This window comes from Cuculus canorus, chromosome 2 (genome assembly GCF_017976375.1).
Source record: "Cuculus canorus isolate bCucCan1 chromosome 2, bCucCan1.pri, whole genome shotgun sequence".
Taxonomy (NCBI): domain Eukaryota; kingdom Metazoa; phylum Chordata; class Aves; order Cuculiformes; family Cuculidae; genus Cuculus; species Cuculus canorus.
In genome coordinates, this window is record NC_071402.1 from 25,894,853 (window position 1) to 25,915,824 (window position 20,972).

Sequence of the window (20,972 nt, forward strand, 5' to 3'; positions counted from 1 at the left end):
CATGCATTTAGAGCCCCGGGAAATTACACAAAGCAGCAGCCCATAACAAGACAGGAGTAGTAAAAATCCTTTAAATTATGACTCTAGCATCCAAGGTCTTCTATATTGCAGCGTGACATTCTGGACACAGCAAAGAGTAGCCATGTTCCCAGGGCAGCAAATCAAAAATTATGTTGAGTATGATGGTTATGTGAAGCAAACACTATGATACCCCCAAACCCATCTCCTGGGTTTCGTTATCCTTACCTTCTCTAAGGAAGTCTAACTGCTGGGGCCTTTAAATGTAAATCCATTCTTTGCACACTGCTCTGGCCGGATCACTTGTGTGCACAAGTCCATCCTCTGCTGCATACTACAAACACAAGTTAAGATAGAAGCAATCAGAAGCCAAACTAGTGCAGAAGAGAGCCAACAGCTGGCTATGTCAGCTTAACCTTTCTTAAAGCTCCAGGCAGATATCAGAGTCCAGGCTGCACACTTAGACATTTGTAATGCTCCCATGACCATGGCATCAAGAACAATTCATCAACAGACATCATAGTGAGGTAATCAACCTCCCCTAACAGCACAACACACAGGTACGCACAGTGTGTTGAAGAAGACTGTCTTCAGACTCTGGCTGTCACAACCGACTCCTCTCAAGAGAGTACCCCTGGAAATCCAAGACAAGCGCACCTCCTGTACAGTTGAAGCCAAATATACTCTCCAAGTCTCTAAATGAAAAGTTAACAAGTTCACCACTTGGTAGATCTGCACAGGCTATTAACCCCTGAAGTTGTCCTAATACTAGGGGATACCAGCAGCTTCTCCTACATATTATACAGTTTTAAGATGAAAGTAAAAAAATGCTACCCTCTCAAAAATCTATACTTCTTGCTCAAAGTCAACTTGATTGCTCTGCTTTATCTCCTGACTGTGGCTTCAAGCACCTACCATTTCAACCATCCTTTTCATTATAATCCTTAGACCTAGACTAGCGTCTCCAAACCATACTGGAAAGGTAGTTCCCTGACTAACTCCACTTCTGTTCTCTAAACCCATGAAAAATACCATGGGAAGGTTTCTGCTGAGGACTATCAGTCTTTCCTTTGCTTGGTTACACCTGTGTTTAAATCCTGAGCTAAAATGATCCTCATGAAGACTAAATTTAGCCAACAGGTAGCTGTCCCAAGATGCCTTATGGCAGAGTTTTGCTTCCCCAGGAGTCCTACAGCATTAACCTATATTCAGTTTCACTAAATTAGAGCTCATTTTCTCAAGTTCCTCTGGAGCTTTTAAGTCCAGTAGGTGCATTTCTCTCCAAGCATGTGTTCTCACCACTGCTTTCAGTCTTGCCCTTCCCCAGCTGCCACTATTTGCAAAACCCTGTGTCATCTTCATACAAAACAGTATGGAAGGAGAGGGCTCAGTAACAACAGGTGACAAGCAAATCCAGCAGGCAAGCCATTTCTGGACATAGAACAGATGGTTTTGGTCTACTCTTCAGACAAGAGTTTTCAAAGCGTTTCACTATGCAGATGCAATTGACTGAGGTCTACAGTGAATAGGTATCACCATTTAGAAGAGCAGCTGCTTTCCCATAGAAACTGCTTATAATGCTTGTTTATCTCCACAATATTTTGTTCTTGGGTACTTTTGTGAATAATTCTTCAATAGTGACTCCACTAGATAACAGATACACTAATGCTAAAGATAAAAAATGATTATAAATAAGGTTTATCATATTATCAAAGAAAGAGCTATGGGGATTTAATATTTTATGCTGTATAGTAACATCTTCATACAAAGTTATCACAATACACTTTGCACTAATAGTTTCCTGCACGCCTTTCCATAATAACACTAATCTAACACTGCCACCACAGTCAATGTACTTATATGCTGCTCAAACTTCAAGCATAAGATCCAGAGGTCACCTTATGACATTAAGGAGGTTGAAAATAAGTCTTCCCTCACGTGCTCCATTCAGCTTTGGAACTTGTTGCCACCACACTCTGTCTACAACCCCAAGGTTTTAAATGTAGCTACAGAGTAAGGAGATGAATCCATGGCAGGCGTGCCCATCCACAGTTTGGATGCAGGCTCCAGGCCTGTGCTCTCCATTAGCACTTGCCCAATACATCTGAGGAAGGAGATCTCTACAGCTGACAGTGATGCTAGCAAGGAAGTATTTGCTTTTATTTACTTATATTTCATTGATTTCTTAGACACAGCATTTTGTGGTCAATTGCAACTGTCACAGGTTACAGATTAGTGCCACAAAGGGACATGCTTGTCTTGCTTTAAAGCAATATTAATGCCATGATAATTAATTCAGAAGTAATTAAAAATACTTTTCTCTAAGACTCAACACTTATAGTTGGTACATGTTAGAATCTTTATTGTTCTGTCAGGTCTTGCCCTGACATTTGGCCTCGCTGCTTAGCCTTCCTGTGCTTTGGTAGAGCAGCTTTAAGTAGGATAGAAGTGCTTCCTTCACCTTGTTGAGTTCTCTTCTCCTGTACCCCCGTATTTTTATTCTTCATTAAAACAGATGGGGATGGTGTAGAAGTAAGTCAGGCATCTTTGTTTAAAATTCCAACTATTCAGGCTAACCCTGATGGCTTTGCACTGATGTGCTGCAAATGACCCTCTAATCCATAACATCACCTTGGAGACACAGGTTTGGCTAAGGGCACTACCTGCTCTTATTCCCCAATACAATATAACACACAGACTGCCCCTAGTCATTTTTGCGTTTCCCCAAACCGAGGGGTGACAACCTCCTAGAAGAACAGCAACAAGTGGCTTAGAGTGGTCTTGTCTCCAGGTGGAAAAGCAGTAGGTAGGCAACACTGGTAATGAAGCATCCAGGGAGGGATGCAAGACAAATAACTATTCCAACCTATCTTCTCTACTTAATAAACCCCAGAAACAAATACTTGCATGCTTTATGTGGGGTCAGAGAGTATTTCTACAGCCATTCTTAGTAGTTGTATATAATGATGCAGTGCAAAATCTTAACGCTTTTTATATAATCTAGTCCTTCAAATCAAACACTACCTAAAATATTTACAAATGCAAACTTGTTTTCCTCATGAATTGATCCTCCTTCTTGGATTTAATCAACAGCCAGATTGCATTTTTTTTCCCAATCAATATTTCTGAGACTGTAGTATTCTCCAAAAAAAAAAAAAAAGGCAAAATAAACAATTAAGTTTGATATCAGTTTTTGATGAAAAACAAGCTTTCACATGTTCTAAAGGTTGATGGTGGCATTCAAACAGCATTTATGCACCTCAAGGTATCCCATTCATCACTAAAATTTTAACTAGAAACATTGAGAGTCATCATCTCTGTTGTTTGATTTCCTAATATTTTTTTACATTATACTTCTGGTTGACAGATGCCAATATCCAGAAGGAAGCTGTGGTTTACATTAAAAGTGAGTATGAGTCGAGAGCAGTCAGCAGGCTTTCCAATCTTAGCCAAGTAATCTGCAGGTCAGCCAAAAGAACCACAGACATACCCCACATTATCTGCCTGTAGGAACATACAGGTGTATAGACACCATCTACAGGCTTCCAGTTCCCCTTCTGCAGCTTTTCTATCCCTGTTTTTCCTATGACTTTGTTCTCTGTAGTCCTGAGAAAGTTTTGTTTAAGTATTAATTATTTTCTGCTTTGTGACACAGACACTGAAGTATCCTTTCATCAGGCTACCGATTGACAGCTTCTATTAGTTTCAGGACTGTAAGACAGGTTCCCTATTGCAGGTTAGGCTTACTACATAACCCTCACCATCCTACTCAGAGGAACACTAGCAGGAAAAGTCATAGGAGAGAAAAGAAGGGGAGGGGGCAGAGAAGAAAAGCTTGTCAGATTCATCCACTAGTGTTAAGATTAAATTAGCTTCACCCTCTGCTAGGTCTAGGAAGCCCAGCAAACCCTGAGCTCTACAGCACTGCAAAGCCAGATCCTCTGACTGAAGCCAACAAAGGAACAGCAAAAAGCACAAGGCGCGCCAAGCAGCCTTCAGAAAACCTCAAGGAAATTTGACAGATCACCCCAACATCCAATGAACACCGGATTTTTTTCCAGCTACTGTTTGGCCTGGCATGGGTGTAACGTGCACATGTACACAGACTTGCAGCATAACGCCCATAATGTTCGTTGCTGGAAAGGAGCCCAAAAGCAGGAGGAAATACAGATTCCATATAAAACTTTTTTAGAAGTGGTTCATACAAAGTTTGAGAGAGACAAAGCTAGTAAATTGTGCCATATAATTATCAGAGTTGGAACTTCTAACATGGTACTTTGTTTCCAAATTTTAACAAATCATGCGATTAGCAAAAGTATTTTCATAACCAGAATAGTTTTCCTCTTCCACAACTGGAATGTTTATCCACACGTATCCATAAGAAGGAAATGCCATATGACTTGACAAATAGCCAAAGTAGGAGCACTAAATCATCAGGTCATCTGTTAAACAAACCGAAACATTTAGATCTCCATGACTGTTGTTTAATCGCAGAACATATTCTCAACAGGAAAAGCTTGTTTTATTTAAAAAAACCCCAAAACCAACACACACAAAAAAAACCAACCAGGTTTTCAGCCCTAAGGAGCCTTATTCCAAGACCAGCTCAGCTCTACCCCTAGAAACACCCGAAGCTGCTTTTGTACAGATGCCATCTCCATGTTTAACCAGATAACCTGTCTGCCTACTGCAATCAGCTTCCCATCTGTATAAGTTAATGGTGGCATGACACGAAACAAGCAATGGGAATGCAGACAGGAGCACTTGCTGCCACAGAAGACTGCAATGGTCTACCCCGAGCAGCACTGGGACTTTCAACACACTCCTGCAGAGGGCTGCTGCTGAGCGAAGAGAAGCATCCAGCCACAGGTCTCTGTGCACTGAATAACCTGAGATGACCCAGACATCACTGCAAACATTTTAAAAAAAGAGACACCTGCATGGATGACACACATGCCTTGAAGGCACCACAGGAGGATCTGCTCTCCCACCACTGAACTGTTGTAAATAAGCAAAAGGAAAAAATATACTTGCTGATCTCTGCAGCTAGCTTACAGAATCTTGTGATTTCATACTAAACTAAAGATCTTACTATATAGCAGAGGACAAGTCAGAAGATGACAGCATGAGCTGCTAAGTGAACATCAAATCATTCAGTATATTAAGATAAAAAAAGGAACTGGGATCTGTAAGTAGAGGAACCTCTTCAGCATCCATGGTGGCATTTTGTATGGTAGGTTCTGTAAATCTTGGACACTCCTACTACCCACCATATTTTTACAGGCTTATCAAATTCTCTTCAAAGTCTTGGGGTTTTTTATCTGTTTTTGGTTTTCTTTTTTAAAAACTTCTACTATCCTGATACCCAGATACTTACTGATCAGGGCAATAACATTCTGCTGCTTTTCAGACACCACAGCAGCTTTACTAATTAAAACCTACAAATGAAGAAATAATGACAGCTTATGGAGGCATGCAATGATTAGCCTTCTCTGCTCACACACTCCTCCTCCAATGAAATACAGTAGTAGTTAAAGGCATCCCTGCTGCTCTAATCCTTGGCAAGCTACCTTCACTTAGAAAAGTGAATCTAAGTCTTCCCTCCCAAACTATCATGACAAGTTTGTGCTATTAACTAAACAGCTGAGGTTATTTTGACAAACCCACGATGGAGATTGGTTTGCTCTGAGCAAAGACAAGTAATAAAGAGTCTGATATTCTCCCACTTTATATATACATCTGAGCTCCATTTGCTGGATAGCAACTAAAAGCCACCAATAGGCTTTCAGGGTCAGCAAGGGTATTCACTGCAGATGTGATCTCGTGCAATCCAAGCTGACGTACTTCCTATAAAAATAGAAAAAAAGACTACTACAATCGTAGAACCACAAGATGGTTTGAGTTGGAAGGGACCTTAAAGATAATCCAATTCCAGCCCCCTTACCATGCACAGGGGCACATCCCACTGGATCAGGCTGCCCCAGGCCCTGTCCAACCTGCCCTTGGACATCTCCAGGGATGGGGCATTCACAGCTTCCCTGGGCAACATGTGCCTGTGCCTCACCACTCTCATTGTGAAGAATTCCCTCCTAATGTCTAGTCTAAATCTGCCCCTCTCCAATTACAGGCCTTTGTAAACAGTCCCGCTCCTGCTTTCCTGTAGCCCCTTCAGGTACTGGAAGGTCACTATAAGCTCTCCTCAGAGCATTCTCTTCTCCAGGCTGAACAACCCAAACTCTCTCAGCCTGTCCTCCAACGGGAGGTGCTCCAGCCCTCTGATCATCCTTGTAGCCTTCCTCTGGACCCATTCCAACAGTTTCATATGCTTATGCTGAGAACTGGACACAATACTCCAAGTGAGGTCTCACGAGAGCAGAGTAGAGGGGCAGAATCACCTCCCTCATCCTGCTGGCCACACTTCTTTTGATGCAGCCCGGGATAGTTGCCCTGCTGGGCTGTGAGTGCACATTGCCAGATTGAGCTTCTCAATCAGTCCCCCAAGTCCTCCGCAGGGCTGCTCTAAATCACATCATCCCCTATCCTGTATTGAAACCACAGATAGTGAAAGAGATGCGATCCAGAGTGTTGCTATAATGGTATGAGTACAACTAAGCTGATGAAGAGGTTTTGTTTGTGTCTGCTGCTGTTCTCCATCTGCAACAGATCTCCCAGGCTAAATACACATATGGTTGTTTCCTAACCCAGTTCTGTCAAGTGATGCTGGTTAGCCAGACACACAGATATGCAAATAAAGCTGCTGGCAGCAGTGCTGAATGGTATCACTCCCAATCCAGCCCACTTGTTCCTGGTTTTGTCAGTTTAAACTCATTGTAATTTACTTGTGCCTAAATATGGATCTAAGCAATGACTCAGGTTAGAAAACAGTCTTACTTGTTCTCCATGATGGTCGCTACAGAGGATCTGGTACATCACAGAAAACAAGTTAGGCTTTTTTCTAACTTAGGGAATTTTATTTGGGTTTTGTGTATGTATGCATACATATGTCACATTATATAAATTTTTTTACGAGTTGATCAATGTATAACAAGAAAAAGAAAAGCATACCTAATCCATAGCAGGAAGAGTTAGAAGCAGACAAATGAGGACACTAACAAATTACCCCATATTTCTTCGTGCAGCAAGTGTAAGAACCTTGCCTTTAACTACCACGTAAAAAGGCCTTTTAATTCAAACGACTAATGGAAAGAGCTGCACATACACAGACACAACAGGGAGGTAATTCAAACCTAGCTGCTATTAGACTATTATCACAGCCAAATAAGGCTACAAATACATTAGAAGGGACCCATGCTCACAAGTGGTACCTGTATCTCTCAAGACAAATACTACTTCAAAGATGCAAACAAACAAGCTCACCTACCCACTTGCTTCAAAGGCACAAGATTTTACCACAGGACACGGAACGTAAGAACTCTTCCAGTTATTTTGAGTTCAAGGACTTCCTGAGCCAGGTGTGGTTTCTGTGTATTCACTATCTCATGATGAATTTTCTGCCCTTGAATTTATCCAATTTGTTTGAATCCACATCAGTTTTTAGTTTCCACTTAATTTTCTGGCTACACATCCCACCAGTGTACTGCCCACCGAGTAAAAAGCTACTCTTTCTACATTTTCAATGATATTTTGAACAGTGAACAAGGCTGAAGCATGTTCCTACAATTATGGATTTTGACAGAAGCTTTTGAGGTTGTAAAGGCATGGCATAAAGTGATCAAAATAGAATTAGTCCTGAATAAGTTCAATAAGATTCAACTTTATTTTAAAACTACATATTCTGTAGCGGTAACTTCCATGCTTGCATGTGGTAGAAGTTTCTCTAGAACATGTTAGCTGTTGCCAAGTAGCGCAGTTATTCATTACTTTCAACATACATTCAGCAACTGGTACACTTATTAAGGATTAGATAAGGAAAGAAACTCCTCCCTTCTATGAATCCTGATTATTCTTTTTCTCAAAAACCTGGGACTAGGCAGAGAACAAGACCACTGATTTGTTGTTAGAACATGTTGCCAGGTATAATTACAAGCTGAGCAGAGATATCAAAGACTGACAGATCCTGAATAACTCGCTCTCCTTCCCTTTCATTGGGAGTTCGCTAAAGCTATTAAAGTAGCATAGAAGGCATCTATTTCTTTACGCTATCAGGTTTTATCACCAAAGCTGTAAAAGCATTACAACAAGTCAGAATTTCAGGGATTTCCAATAGCTACTAAAGCCCAAAGCAATGCCTCCTTCCCTGCCACCATCTGGGTTGATTACTGTGCAGAAAGCAGAACCGGCTATTAAAAGGCAGCTTGACTTTTCAAAATACGAGCAGTAGAACCTTTGGGCAGCAGGTCAAAGGAACTTCCCTTATTTCCATAAGTATTCACTAGTTAGATTTATGAACCACTGTCTGATGATTAGCCACCAGCTCTGTATTGCCTTTCCATGTACATGCATTTAAATGCACCACTTAGTACAGAGGATACCTTGTTCTTCCCTGCTGCACGTACTTAACATTTTTTGAATTAAATTTCACAATGAGAAAACTCCATTTAAGAGAATTCCAGTTGCTATGTGAAAGGGACCCAATTACTTATTGCACCTTTTACAAAGCACGGAAATTTGCCTGAAAAGAAATAAAGCTTAATTTTTTTGGAGGGAAAAACCCCAACAAATTATCTGCTACAAAGGATCACCATATACCACATACCATTTTTCTGTAGATCAAGCACTTACTCTAGATAGAGAGGGAACACCTAAATACCAGATCTCACAATACAGAAGTCAAGTTGATTCCAGAAATGTTACTTCTTTTTAAAGGGGAGGTACTTGTATATTCTTAAGAAACAGTTCTGTGCCAGTTACAACTGCCAGCTAGACAAGAACTTAAAAAGGATATTTTGGGACTTAAGACTGTGGGTGTATATGTTGGTTACAGACTAATCAGCCCAAGCAGCAATAATGAGACTTATGCAGGATCCCATCGAGTGAGAGATCTATGCAGGGTCTGACACTTAATAGTAGACTGGCCATAGCAGGTTAAGTACAACATGCCAAAATCACTACAAACTATTATTGTTACCTTGTTCTCATGACATACAGAACTATTTTTGAGAAACTTGGTTTATATTGCTAGTGGAAGTTTGGAATTTTATTTTTCTTGATCTTACATTAAAGAAGCTGAGTTAGGTAACATATTATAACCTTAAGACAAACATTAAAGGCATTACAGAAATTAACTCATGAACGAAGAAATTGTTTTAATTAAAAAGACACAATAGGCAGCTCAGACATACTGGTTTAGTGTAAAGTATTAAGAAAACCTTTATCTTATAGGTACTAGAGGGCCCATGTTACTCCACAGCTTCATAAGTAGCTACTTGGACCCCTCTCCAGAGATAAAAAGCACAGATCAGAACCTAATAGAAGACCTGAGTTCTTCGTGACAGATGAAGAACAGTTTATGGCTTACAAGGAACATGGCTTTTTATGGCTCATGATCACAGAGGTAAAATGGTGTCAAGAGCTGTTGTTCTACAGAAGATGGCTAATATATCCAGAAAAGCCAAAAGCCCCTCACGAGGCGTTCATGAGGTCAGGAAGAACATACGCCTCTGTATGCTTAACATATGCATTCAAATACGTACATGCCGCAATGCAGTACTTTTATAAATAAGTAAACAGTTTTTACCACAAAGGTCAAAAGTTACATATTACAAAAACAGAGGCAGAATTCCACAAGTTGTTAGGGCAGATCCCAATCCCTCCATTCTAAAGAGGGGCCAAGGACTTCTTTACCAACATGGGATAGAGTACTGCACACACCAGTTCCCACTGAGGTCACAACAATGGAAGTTAACAAGTTTAAGAGGCACGTTAGGTGGAAAAAAAAAAATAAACAACAAAAACATCTTACTGTAACTGTGACACTTATGCTTTAAAAAGCATCACTACCTGAAATACTCTAAAACTTGGGAAATCCCTAGAAAACCTGAAATTGTTTCCCTGAACAAGATACCAAACAAGCTGTTCTTGGTAGCACAAGCCTTTAGCAAAGCAGACAATGTCCTTTCCTGAGCTTTGTGCATTTGCTGCAAAAAGACTTCTTTGTTCCTGCTTGGTTTCTCCTCTGCTTTACCTGGGGTAGTAAGCGGTGTAGTTCATGAAAAGCTGAGCCCCAGCAGGGTAGTACGCTGTGGAGGGCTGGAGTGTTCGTGGGTTTAGGAGCATGGATGGCTGATACAGAGCAGCTTCTGTTGGCACAACTGCAGCAGGAGCTGGAAAGGAGTAGGAAGGGGGTGAAAGGCCTAAAAAGAACAAATGGAAAATAGATTAGGACCTTTTGAATTCCAGCATATATATGGTCTTAATTAACTAAAGAACCCTACAGTAACAGCCTTCACAAGCTTCTCATTCTGTTGCTCATCGCAGAAAATAAATCTGATACACCAATATAAGCTTGACTACAAGTGTTCTGTGCAACCCCCCGAGTCAAAAGCAAAGTCAATAACACACAAAAAGCCACCTCTTACACTGGGAATAGGGCTCCTTTCTGAAGGGGGGGCATGGCAGTTTTTCTTGTCTAGGCTCAGATTTTAATGAAATCTCCAAGAAGTGTGAGAATTCACTATCAGAAGGAAACTTTTGTGTTAAAAACTTGCCTAACAGTCCCCACAGCAGAGGGCACTAATCCTGACACTCCCTATCCCCTAACCAGCTCTTTCTTCTTAGTCTTTTGATTAATTGAGGACTCATGGCTTTGCAGCTTGAAATGGTAACACCGATTACTTTTTTATTTTAAATAACAGAAGTGGTGTTTCAATGAGATGCAAGGTCCTAAATGACTTCTCACCGATTAGAGCTCACCCTCGTCCTTTGTCATTCTTTTCTTCCCTCTTCCCACTTCCAGTACCATAAAAGTGAACACATGAAAGCTTTGGATAACATAGAAAAGCAAAAATAGAGGCTTATTTAAAGTGACAGTGTGAATCTCTGTGCATTGTAGGATGGGGCACCGACAGAGCTGGAAGGGCTTATCTGAGGAATTCATCACTGGCTTTTGTAGCTGGAAATGGTAACATTGCCATCTAAGAGTTCCTAAAATTTGGATCTGTCCAAGAACCTATCCTAAAAGCTCTTAGGAAAAGCTTTCAACTGATCTGGAACAGCTGTCAGAGGACTATATACTACAGACCCCTCCCTGCTCAGAAAGATACTTGCACTGCAAAATAAAAAGGCAAACAAGCTAGTCATCTGGAAAGCTTCTCCTAAGGATTGACTGAAGGTCTGCTCACACTCAAAAGGAGCCACACGGAAGAAGTTTGCTGCTATATTGGCAGCTCTGACTAGGATCTAGAAGACACTTCTTAAAAGCCAGTAACAATAAAGAAGCCAATAACAACACTAATACATTTGCACAGAGAAACAGAGAAAGCTGCTACTTGACTACCCTGCCATTTATGATCTCGAAGCAAAGCATTATTTTTCCCATAGGCTCAGATTTTTTGGCACATGTACTTTGTAAGATAGCCCTTAAGCTCTTAAAGGATCTCCCCCAAATGTTTGTATACAAGTCCATGTTCATCCCAGTAGCTCTGAGGAACATAACTATGTGAAATATACTTTCCACAATTCTGAGGCCACAGCTATGTGTATTTTACTCCTACACAGACAGCCTCAGTTCTGTGTGAACAACAAAATGCAGAAGTGTTCCGTCAGTAGTGGTTCAATAGGCAAAACACTTGTGGTTAAGTCTCAAAAGGAGAACATTACCAATGGTTTCATAAATTGAGTTTTGCAAGTGAAAGGGGAAGGGCTTTTACTTGACATATTCACCATGATGAAAAAGCTAAATACAAATTAGCTTAAATGGGAAACAATTCTTTAAGGTCTAGGCAGGTCTTGCAAGTAACTTCTTGGAGTCACAGCTCCCCATGGCCAAGTTAATTTTCAGGGAGGGGAGGAAACTTTGCCGCTGGAAAAGCAAGAGTAATTTTAGATTAGTTCTTCATAGTAATTTAGAACCAAAGGGAAAAATAACAACTGCAAGCTGCTGATGATTTTAGTTGAAAAAAACCTTATTTTAATATCCCCATCTGACGCTCCTTTCCAAGAACCAGAATCAGAGTCAACAGAGCAGCTCCAACACCTACCCGCACACAGCGCAGAGTACTGGCAAGACCCAAGCAAAACTTACATGGTAACTTACATGGTGGTGGGGACAAGCCATTTCGATTTAAAGTGCCCCCCATTAATACAAAGTTCATTTCCTCAGCGGAACATTGAAAGACTTCAACATATCTGTCCTTCATAGTCTTCTTATGACACTTCTGTGCAGCCAGAAAAGCTCGGTCTGCAGATTTCATCTGAATAAAAGCGTCTCCCGATGGACGTCCCTACAAACAAGGTAGACAAAAAATGTTTCTGGAACTCACGAAGTTGCAGCATAGCAATAATTTGGGCTGTTAAAAGCAGTTTCTTCAGCCACAAATATATTCATCTCTGAAGTCAAATACAGTTGGTCAACCCAAGCATCCACCAGTGCATTCAAGTTCTCCACCCCAAAGTTCTTCCCACTTGCACTAACTTGATTTATCTACCTGTTTCTATTAAACTATGTGGTAACTTAAGCCAAGCTACTTCTATGTTAAAAGAAGAAAATATGGACACCTACAGGAAAGACTACAATTCAGGGGTACACAAGTGCTTTGAGACCTACTCTTACTAATTTAGTAAAAATGCAGAATTGGAGTTACCGATCCATATTTATTATCTGTGATTTTTAAAATTCTATGATAAGTACAGTCAAGAGTCAAAGTTTTTTTTAAAAAATCATTTTTATCATTTTTTTTTAAAAGGTAAACGCAGGCTGGGATGTTTTAGAAGGGTACTAACATAAGGCCTAATACGAGCCTATGGAGAAAAAAACTCCAACATCTTTGGACAGCTGTAAATTAGAGGGATACATGACTGGGAGGAGTCATTTTAGCCACATGCAACTGCTGACTTGAAGTAGAGGTGCAAATCTGAAATCAGCTCTAACAAATTCTGGGCCAGTTCTTCTAGTTTCAGAGGGAGGAACAATTTTATCACCATCTTTTACAAAGTTATTCATGATTGGAGGTCTGCAACCAGGAATGGTGGGAGCATGCATAAAGATAATAATTTAGTAGTAGGGCAAAAGCAGTTATCTAGGGGGAAAAAAAAAATAAACCTGATAATCTTGGGCAGGGGTGGCAGACAGCTCTCAGGACTATATACACACACGTTTCTTCCTCCAAGTTCTTTTGTCATCGCTGGCAAGGGCTTATACTACTGTAAAACATCAGTGCTCTAATATCTGCTTCTTTTCTTAGCCTTTCCCAGCTCCGTACATTCCTTAGTTTTTCAGCCTCGCCTAGAACAGGTCCTCACAGACACAGGAATCTCCTTAGGCAGAGGTACTGGAATAACTCCAGGCCCTTCTCCCTCTCTCCACACCTCAAACACAGAAACCCTACTCCAGGACAAGAGAGTATTTTGTAGTTTCAACTTAGTGCTAATGTGAACCAAAACAATTTTAGATGAACCGTTTTTATACCACAATAACCAGCATAATCCGTGCATCCACCCAGGGCATCTCTACAGCCAGAGGAGCTGTCGCCTCCTCCCACTGAAGTCACAAGGCTTTGCAGATAAAGGAGATCACAACAACGCGCAGTCCTTAGTCTAAAAAGTTTTGGTAGCAAATGCTTCCAGAAAACAATGGCAAAGATGTGACCATTCATATGCGTCAATGAGCTGTTGATCTCGGTGCTTAGCTGTGACTGTTTAAAGCTAACAGCTACATAGTTCAGGAAACCCAAAGCTTCAGCGGCTGACTTATGCCATAGGCAATCCTGCCCCTAGAAAGCCTCAGTAGTCACTTTTGTTCGTCCTCAAATATACCTCAGCAAGACAGGGGCAAACCACTCCTTTGAGAGCTAGTATTGCCTACACTCTTGTTCTGAAGATAATTTATCTTGTACCAGGCAAGTAGTTTGTGCGCAGTTGAGCAGGGCTCTTCTTTTCGAGCCTCTTACAGCGCAGGATCACAGCTGCTGCTCTGGGAGCACCGGTCCCTCCACGACTGCAGCTTAGTTTTAGGCACATGGATCTCTGTAACAGAAACCGCTCTACAGCCACAGCAGCAGCTGGCATAGCAAGGATCAAATAAGCAAACACATTTGTTGCCAGTACACTTTTAGGAGACCTGGAGGCCAATTAATGCCATTGGTGTCAAGCCCAAAAGGTGGTTCCCCATTGCTGTCTTCAAAAGGCCTGTATTTGCAATACTGGCAGCTGGTAGAGTGGCTAGAAACATGGTGCCTACCAACCTGGTGATTTAGTACCATGTGAACTCCATGGGTCCGAATATCTGTAGAAAACTCGCCCAAGAACTCCAGGATGTCTTCTATAGTAGCAGCATAGGGAAGACCACGCAAACGTATGCAGTCTCTGACATTAGTGGGAGGCACAAATTGTTGAGGTAATACTGGAAGAATAGGAGGTGTTGGAAGGGGAATGAGAGGTGTGGAAGAGTATCTGTTCAGCACCTGTGCAGAGCAAAAATGCAGGTTACAGAAAGCCACTTGATGCATTCTTTAACTCAGAGGAACTGAACGCAACACTAATGCCATCTGTTTTCACTCTGGGCAGTATTTTAACAAACAAGCAAGCTAGATTCTAGGCTTAAACCACAACAGTAGTTCTTAGAATTCAGATGTTTTAAAGTAAATATTTCAACAACTGTTTTCAGAAGAAACATCACTTTGGTTTTGAAAAAGTTCTTCCAACTGTTATGCCACTCAGAAAAAGTCTTATAAACACGAAGCCTGCATTTCTATACTGTTTTTATTTGGAAAATTTCCCAGAGTATTCTACTATCTATAGAGTCATGGTGGTACTTCTCTCTAATATGTCTCCTCTGAAAGCTTTGGGAGAGTTTGGAACTAGAAGCATATTTCACTACCAAACAACCCTGGCTGGAGATGCAATAGTCCATCAAGTAACACAGGTAGTCATGGTATCTGTAGTAGTCACACTTCTAGATTTCTCGTTAAGAATTTTAACAGCAAAACCCCTGCCTGGTCTAGAATTCACCGAATATTAGATCAGTACCCTTAAAACTTTCTCTGAGCAAGAGTAAAGTTCACGTACGTTTGTACTGCTATCAAGGTTTCGCTAAACAAAGAAATATATGAAAGCATTTGAGAAAAATACAGTGACACGAGTCAGTGTTGCAGCTATGCCTTCTCATCATTACTGTCACCCTTCAAACAAGGCACTGACAATTCCACCTTTGGGGGAAGAGAGTTGTGCCATTGCCTATTTGCACTGACATGGCTATTGGTTGGCCATAACTTGCATCACAGATGGGACCTTCCAGTATTATGTTTCCAAGCTACTGACTTCAATTAAATTCTATAAATACTTGGAGCCGTACATAAATGATCTTCTCAGTCTTCCTTCCTTTCCCTGACAGCATAACTGCAATTAATGGTTTATCAAACTACATTAATGCAAGAGGGGACACTCTTCAGACCCAGTTTCACAAAGTCCAGCCACTCTCTGCTAGGTAGTCACTGGTGGCAGTAGACAACTGAGATCCACCCTTGGAGACAATTTATAATGCTCCTTAGATATATTGCTTTGCAGATGACTACATCAAAAGGCTCTGCATATCTGTGACTAAAGATAGGTCTTCTATTTAAAAAAACATTGCTAAAACTCCTCCTGAGCAGACCATCATTGGACTTAATATTCAGTATGTGTAGAGTAAAGCATCAGAACCACAAACTTCCTGCTATTACTGCTCTTTGCTGGGCCTTCATATAATCATAGGATTACCAGGTTGGAAAAGACCTTTCTGATCATTGAATCCAACCATTCCTATCTGCCACTAAACCATGTCCCTGAGCACCTCATCTACCCATCTTTTAAATACCTCCGGGGATGGTGACTCAACCACCTCCCTTGGGCAGCCTCTGCCAGTGCCCAAGGACCCTTTCTGTGAAAAGTTTTTTCATGTATCTGGTCTGAACCTCTCCTGGCACAGCTTGAGGCCATTCCCCCTAGTCCTGCCTCCTGTCACTTCGGAGAAGAGGTCAGGTCCCTCCTCTCTACAACCTCCTTTCAGGTAGTTGTAGAGAGCAATAAGATCTCCTCTCAACCTCCTCTTCTCAAGGCTAAACAACCCCAGTTCCCTTAGCCACTCTTCCTAAGACTTGTTCTCCAGCCCCTTCACCAGCTGCTCTTCTCGGGACACTATTGGGAGTCAAAATCCCAAAGGTTTGTACATACACATTTGGAACAGCTATATAACACAAGATCTTACATTTAAGGGCAGTAGAGCCTCATGGAAATTCAGGCAAATCTTTTCAGCAAGAATCAAGGGAAAACAAGCTTTCAAATCATGGCCAAGCATTATTTGCTTCTAACTACTGCATACCAATGTAGGAGTTTAGGTTACAAGTCAATATTTAAAAGTTTTACACCCACCTGCTGAACTTCTGCTGCAGTGCTCCTGAAGAGTTCAATATATCTTTTCCCCAGCAAGTCCTTATGCTTTTTCAGTGCATTTTGTGCATATTCCTCACAAGCAAACAACACAAAGGCATCCCCTGTTGGTCTGCTGTCAGGGTATGTAACAAACAGGACTCCCTCCTTTCCTCCCGTTACAGGGCAGTGTTGGCCAAAGAATGTCAGCACTTCTTCTGCTGTTACGTTGAAAGGAAGACCTCGCATCCTGACAATCACTTGGTTTTCTTTCGACAAGAACTGTGCAACCTCGTTGGAAGTGCCTTTAACAAAGAGGTAGAGAAGCACTTAACTCTAGGCAGCCACATAAAATCATGAGTAAGTCTGGCATAGCTACCTCCTCCCCACAGAGTTTTTGAGCAGACAGAAAAAAAATTTGCCTCCCAAGTCAGGAAAGATGTCCCTCCTTGATTAATTAGAAATATTATATGGGGTCATTCCCATTCAAGTCTAATAATGTTACCCCATCATTTAGAAGATATTCATCCTTACCCCAAAGGGAAGATAGAAAGTACTTATAACGTTCAGAGGTAAAAGAAAGCACAGTCCTATGAATCTCTTATGTGAGCAGTCACTGTGCTACCGTGTACCTCTCTATTCTAACTTCAAATACCTTCAGCATGCTCTGAAGCCATAATATATAGTAGCTAAGTACCCAGGCTATTGTGCTGGGAAAGAAAGTTTTAAGGACACGTTGAAAACTGCTCAGGAATTTATTTCTATCCTGACAAAACTCTCAGTCTGTCAATTCTCCTTTCAGTATCTCTAGGAGACCACTGATGCTCATGCTACTGTAACGAAAGCTAGCTGCTAACTAGGTTCACATCTTAATATAGTCCTTTTATTTAAAGCTAGCTCATTCTGCAAAGACATTCGGTTGTTCTAGGCATGCACCTTTTTCCCCAGTGTCAGTGTGAGATGTCTTTACTTTGAATGGTAAAACTATTAGCATGCATATCAATTAGCTATTTGACAGCTTAACAGCCTCTTGCACTCTTAAAACCTCAACCTCAGACATCTAGTTAGTGATTTGCTATCCTAAAAACAAAGCTGTCATGAATCAACAAGGATTTAAGCTAGTACTGTGAATATATAACAGCTTACTGAGTCTTAACTATTTCTGTATGCTTGCCATAGTAAAGAGAAGGAAAAGAGACCATGAGAGACTTTGCAGAGCACGTTTTGCAACCTTTCAATTCAAAGCTGCAAATATTTCAATATTCCCCTTAAAGGATCATTCCCCCTAAATTTCATCTTTAGTCTAAGGCAAAGAATAGATTTGAAGAAAACCAGTTCCATAAATCACTTATATAGACTGTGATATCTGTTTGCTTTATTATGCAAGTCCCCACATCAACAGCAGTCACTGTTTGGAAAAACTACTCCAGACCTGTTTTTCAGCAATCAATAATATTTAGGTCCCTCCAGTCAAGAAGGCAATCTAACACATGAAGTTCATATACAAGATTACCTTGCCTGATCAAATCCTTATTCAACAGGCTGCTTGAAAATGGCAAGAATGTGGAAGAGAAGGCAGACAGATAAATCATGGAACATCTTGAACAGCTGCTAGCAGAGTACATAGTAATCAACACACCAGCCAATTACTTGTTTAAAGAAAGAAAATGAAAGACCACATCCAACAGGAACAGTTTACAGCCAGAAGTTGCAGATGCTGTGGAACAAACCCTCCCTTCTCCCTAAAAATTACCTCCTGCAATTTTAAGGAAGTCTTCACCTGTTGCCTTGTATACCTAAGGGAGGGAAAGAAAATATGTGATTGCATGCTATTTGCACTCCTGTTGAGAAGAGGATTTCAAAGCCAGCATCACACACCTCAATGTATCGATTTCCCATGTGATGCTTGTGCCTTTGTAGCGCTAGATCTCTATGCTCTTCACTTACGAACCTCACAAGTGCCTCCCCATTCCTTCTACCTTGGGCATTGAGACAGAGTGCAGCACCTCCCCTGCAGGATTTAAATCAAGAGAGATAAAATTCCAAGATCGATGCAGGCAAATCAATCACATGTAGAGGTAAATTCTTAGCTACTAACTTGGCAATATTTAGGCCTTTGAAGAATCTCGCTATGTCCTGGTCAGATGACTGCCATGGCAATCCTCTTGCTCGGATAATAGCATTATCATCCACAAGTTCCATCTTGCTGCTGCAGGGACAGAAAGAGGGAGTAATGCAGGAGACATATGCCTGCAGTATTTGCCACACACCACTCTCCCTGCTTGCCACCTGCGCTCTGGGGCAGCCTTCTGTCTCTGTTCACTGTCTGCTGGATGCTGTCTGTTAAGCTGCCCCTTTCCCAGCTCCTCTCCTGCTCCATTGCATTTGCTTATTGAGCTCTCACATCTTTAAGGACATTTCCAGTTTACTCTCCACTCCTGACAAAGTGATGTTTTGTGCTTTTCTATTGTCAGAAGAGAGTTACTGGTATAAAATTAAACCTACTATTCTAATCTTAACCAAGCTGAACTTGAAGCAGAGCAGTTAGATGTAACTGAGGTTAATGCCTATTATTTGACAGCCTGTAAGAGCCAGTAACAAGCCAAGACCAAATCTGTTCAGGGTTATTCTCATAGCTTAGCTTTAACATTGCTTGTTCAGGCCATCACTGTGCTACTAGAGACTAATATAGCTACAGGCTACATTTGCTACTTAGCATGGGAATAACTCAGCAACAGAAAGCCAGGTTTAATTGGTCATTACAGCAATCTCTTTCTTTCTCTTACACATTAAGAGTGCCCCGCAGAACAAAACACTTGAAGCTACCCAAGGCTGCCTTTCTGGCTATTGCCAAGACAGGTTTTTGCACAAAAGACTATGGGATTGATCGAGCAGATGAAGTGGTGTTCAGCAGCAGAGGACTCACTCATTCAAAAGTGCTATGGTATGCCCTGCTGTAGGAGGGTCTCGATTCTCGTTTTAATTTCTCAGGTGACCTTTCTGTAGCTGCCCATCCCAGACTGTCCCACCTACTCCCATCCTTCCCCACCGCCTCTTAATTCTGTACTTCTACCAAAAATAAGTTAGTAACCTCCCACTTCCTCCCAGGATTTTTCTAGTGAAAGGAAAAAAGCTTAGAACAATGCTAAAACATAACCCCTGAACTAATCTCAGTGGATACTTTCTGCCAATATTGTTGTATCCTTTTATTGCTTCTTTTGGCTCAGAAAAGCAAGCGTCATCTACCACTATGACAGCTGCTTAATCTGGAAGAGCAAAGTAAGTATTCTGTAAGATGGGAACCTAAACAAGGTCAGTTTAAGACCAGCCTCTTATGTTACTCCCTCAGCAGTTTCCACCAAACCACTAAGAAGAATCTGTATTCACACAAGTAAAGGTACGATTACAATTAAAAAAAAAAACAAAACCAGAAACAGTCAAAAGTAGATAAAGCTTTACATTTCAAGTGTATTTGAGACAAAAAACAATCACAGCTTAAGAAATTTACTGGGAGCATATCTTTGGCAAAGTATCTTCATGGAAATATTTCCTCCCTAAAAAAAATTACCACTATATGTATTCATTAGCTGTGAAGCAAATTGCAGGACAGGTATAAGAGTTAGTACCAATGGAGTTGCTTCCACAAGAATGCTTACATTCTTCATTAATAGCCCAGCATACTTAACACCCATTGTAAGCACTTATTAGCAGAACACAGAACTACCAGCAGTTAACAAGAAACACTGAAGCCTAGCAAAAAACACTGGCTTGCATTTGATCATAGAATCACAGAATATCTATCCCCTTTTCCACTTAAAGCATCTAATTTTTTCTGACAGCAGTGGCAAGATAAATAAAAATAATGGAAACAGCTACTTGCAGATTAGAAACACAGAGAAGTATGGTTTATCTAAGCAGTGTGTTAGAGGGAAAAATAAAAGACAGGGGCTGAGGGTAGCACAGCAAGGAGAGGGAGAAGGTACTTACCAAGGCCCACTTTCAAATTTGTAGTTCACTCTTTCTGGATCTGAAAATCTGTGATCTATGAAACACAGTAGAAGTTATTTTCTTTTTCCTCAACACACTACAGAGGCAGGAAGAAACAAGCAATAGAAAAGCAATAAGAAAAGTCATTCACCAATTACTTACTGTGTGGTTCACATATTAGTGTTAAAATAATATTCCCCATATCTTCAACTTGAGAGGCTCCATAGGGAAACACTGGGCTGCTCTTGTCAAGATTTAAATCTTTATGCTGGAGTTAAGTCCATCATCACCAAACAGATTTCTAATTGGCTTTCTGATAGAGCACCAAGTTTTCATATTATCCTTGATGGTTAAGTCAGTTCTCATGGGAAGATCTAATCCTTTCCCTGCTGGAATACTTCAGCTATTCTGTCTTAGCCTCTGTCTACTGCCACCTGCAGGAGTGT

The 20,972-nt window shown here is 41.0% G+C and overlaps 1 protein-coding gene across 5 annotated transcripts in view; it reads right to left on the reverse strand.

Moving 5' to 3' along the window:
* Window positions 1-20,972, reverse strand: part of ESRP1 (epithelial splicing regulatory protein 1) — a 54,323-nt gene that overhangs the window by 22,018 nt on the left and 11,333 nt on the right. For 3 of the 5 annotated variants that reach the window (XM_054059484.1, XM_054059485.1, XM_054059483.1), the window contains exons 5-14: window positions 20,689-20,787; window positions 20,527-20,581; window positions 18,638-18,748; window positions 18,418-18,550; window positions 18,293-18,335; window positions 16,543-16,844; window positions 14,379-14,597; window positions 12,221-12,419; window positions 10,163-10,331; window positions 247-352 (exon numbers count right to left, since the gene is read on the reverse strand). In XM_054059484.1, coding sequence (XP_053915459.1) covers window positions 262-352; window positions 10,163-10,331; window positions 12,221-12,419; window positions 14,379-14,597; window positions 16,543-16,844; window positions 18,293-18,335; window positions 18,418-18,550; window positions 18,638-18,748; window positions 20,527-20,581; window positions 20,689-20,787 — 1,421 coding nt within the window. In that variant the 3' untranslated portion in view covers window positions 247-261. Of the gene's footprint in view, window positions 1-246; window positions 353-6,460; window positions 10,332-12,220; window positions 12,420-14,378; window positions 14,598-16,542; window positions 16,845-18,292; window positions 18,336-18,417; window positions 18,551-18,637; window positions 18,749-20,526; window positions 20,582-20,688; window positions 20,788-20,972 lie in introns of those variants that run through there. The other 2 variants (XM_054059486.1, XM_009558021.2) reach the window with 2 other exon arrangements.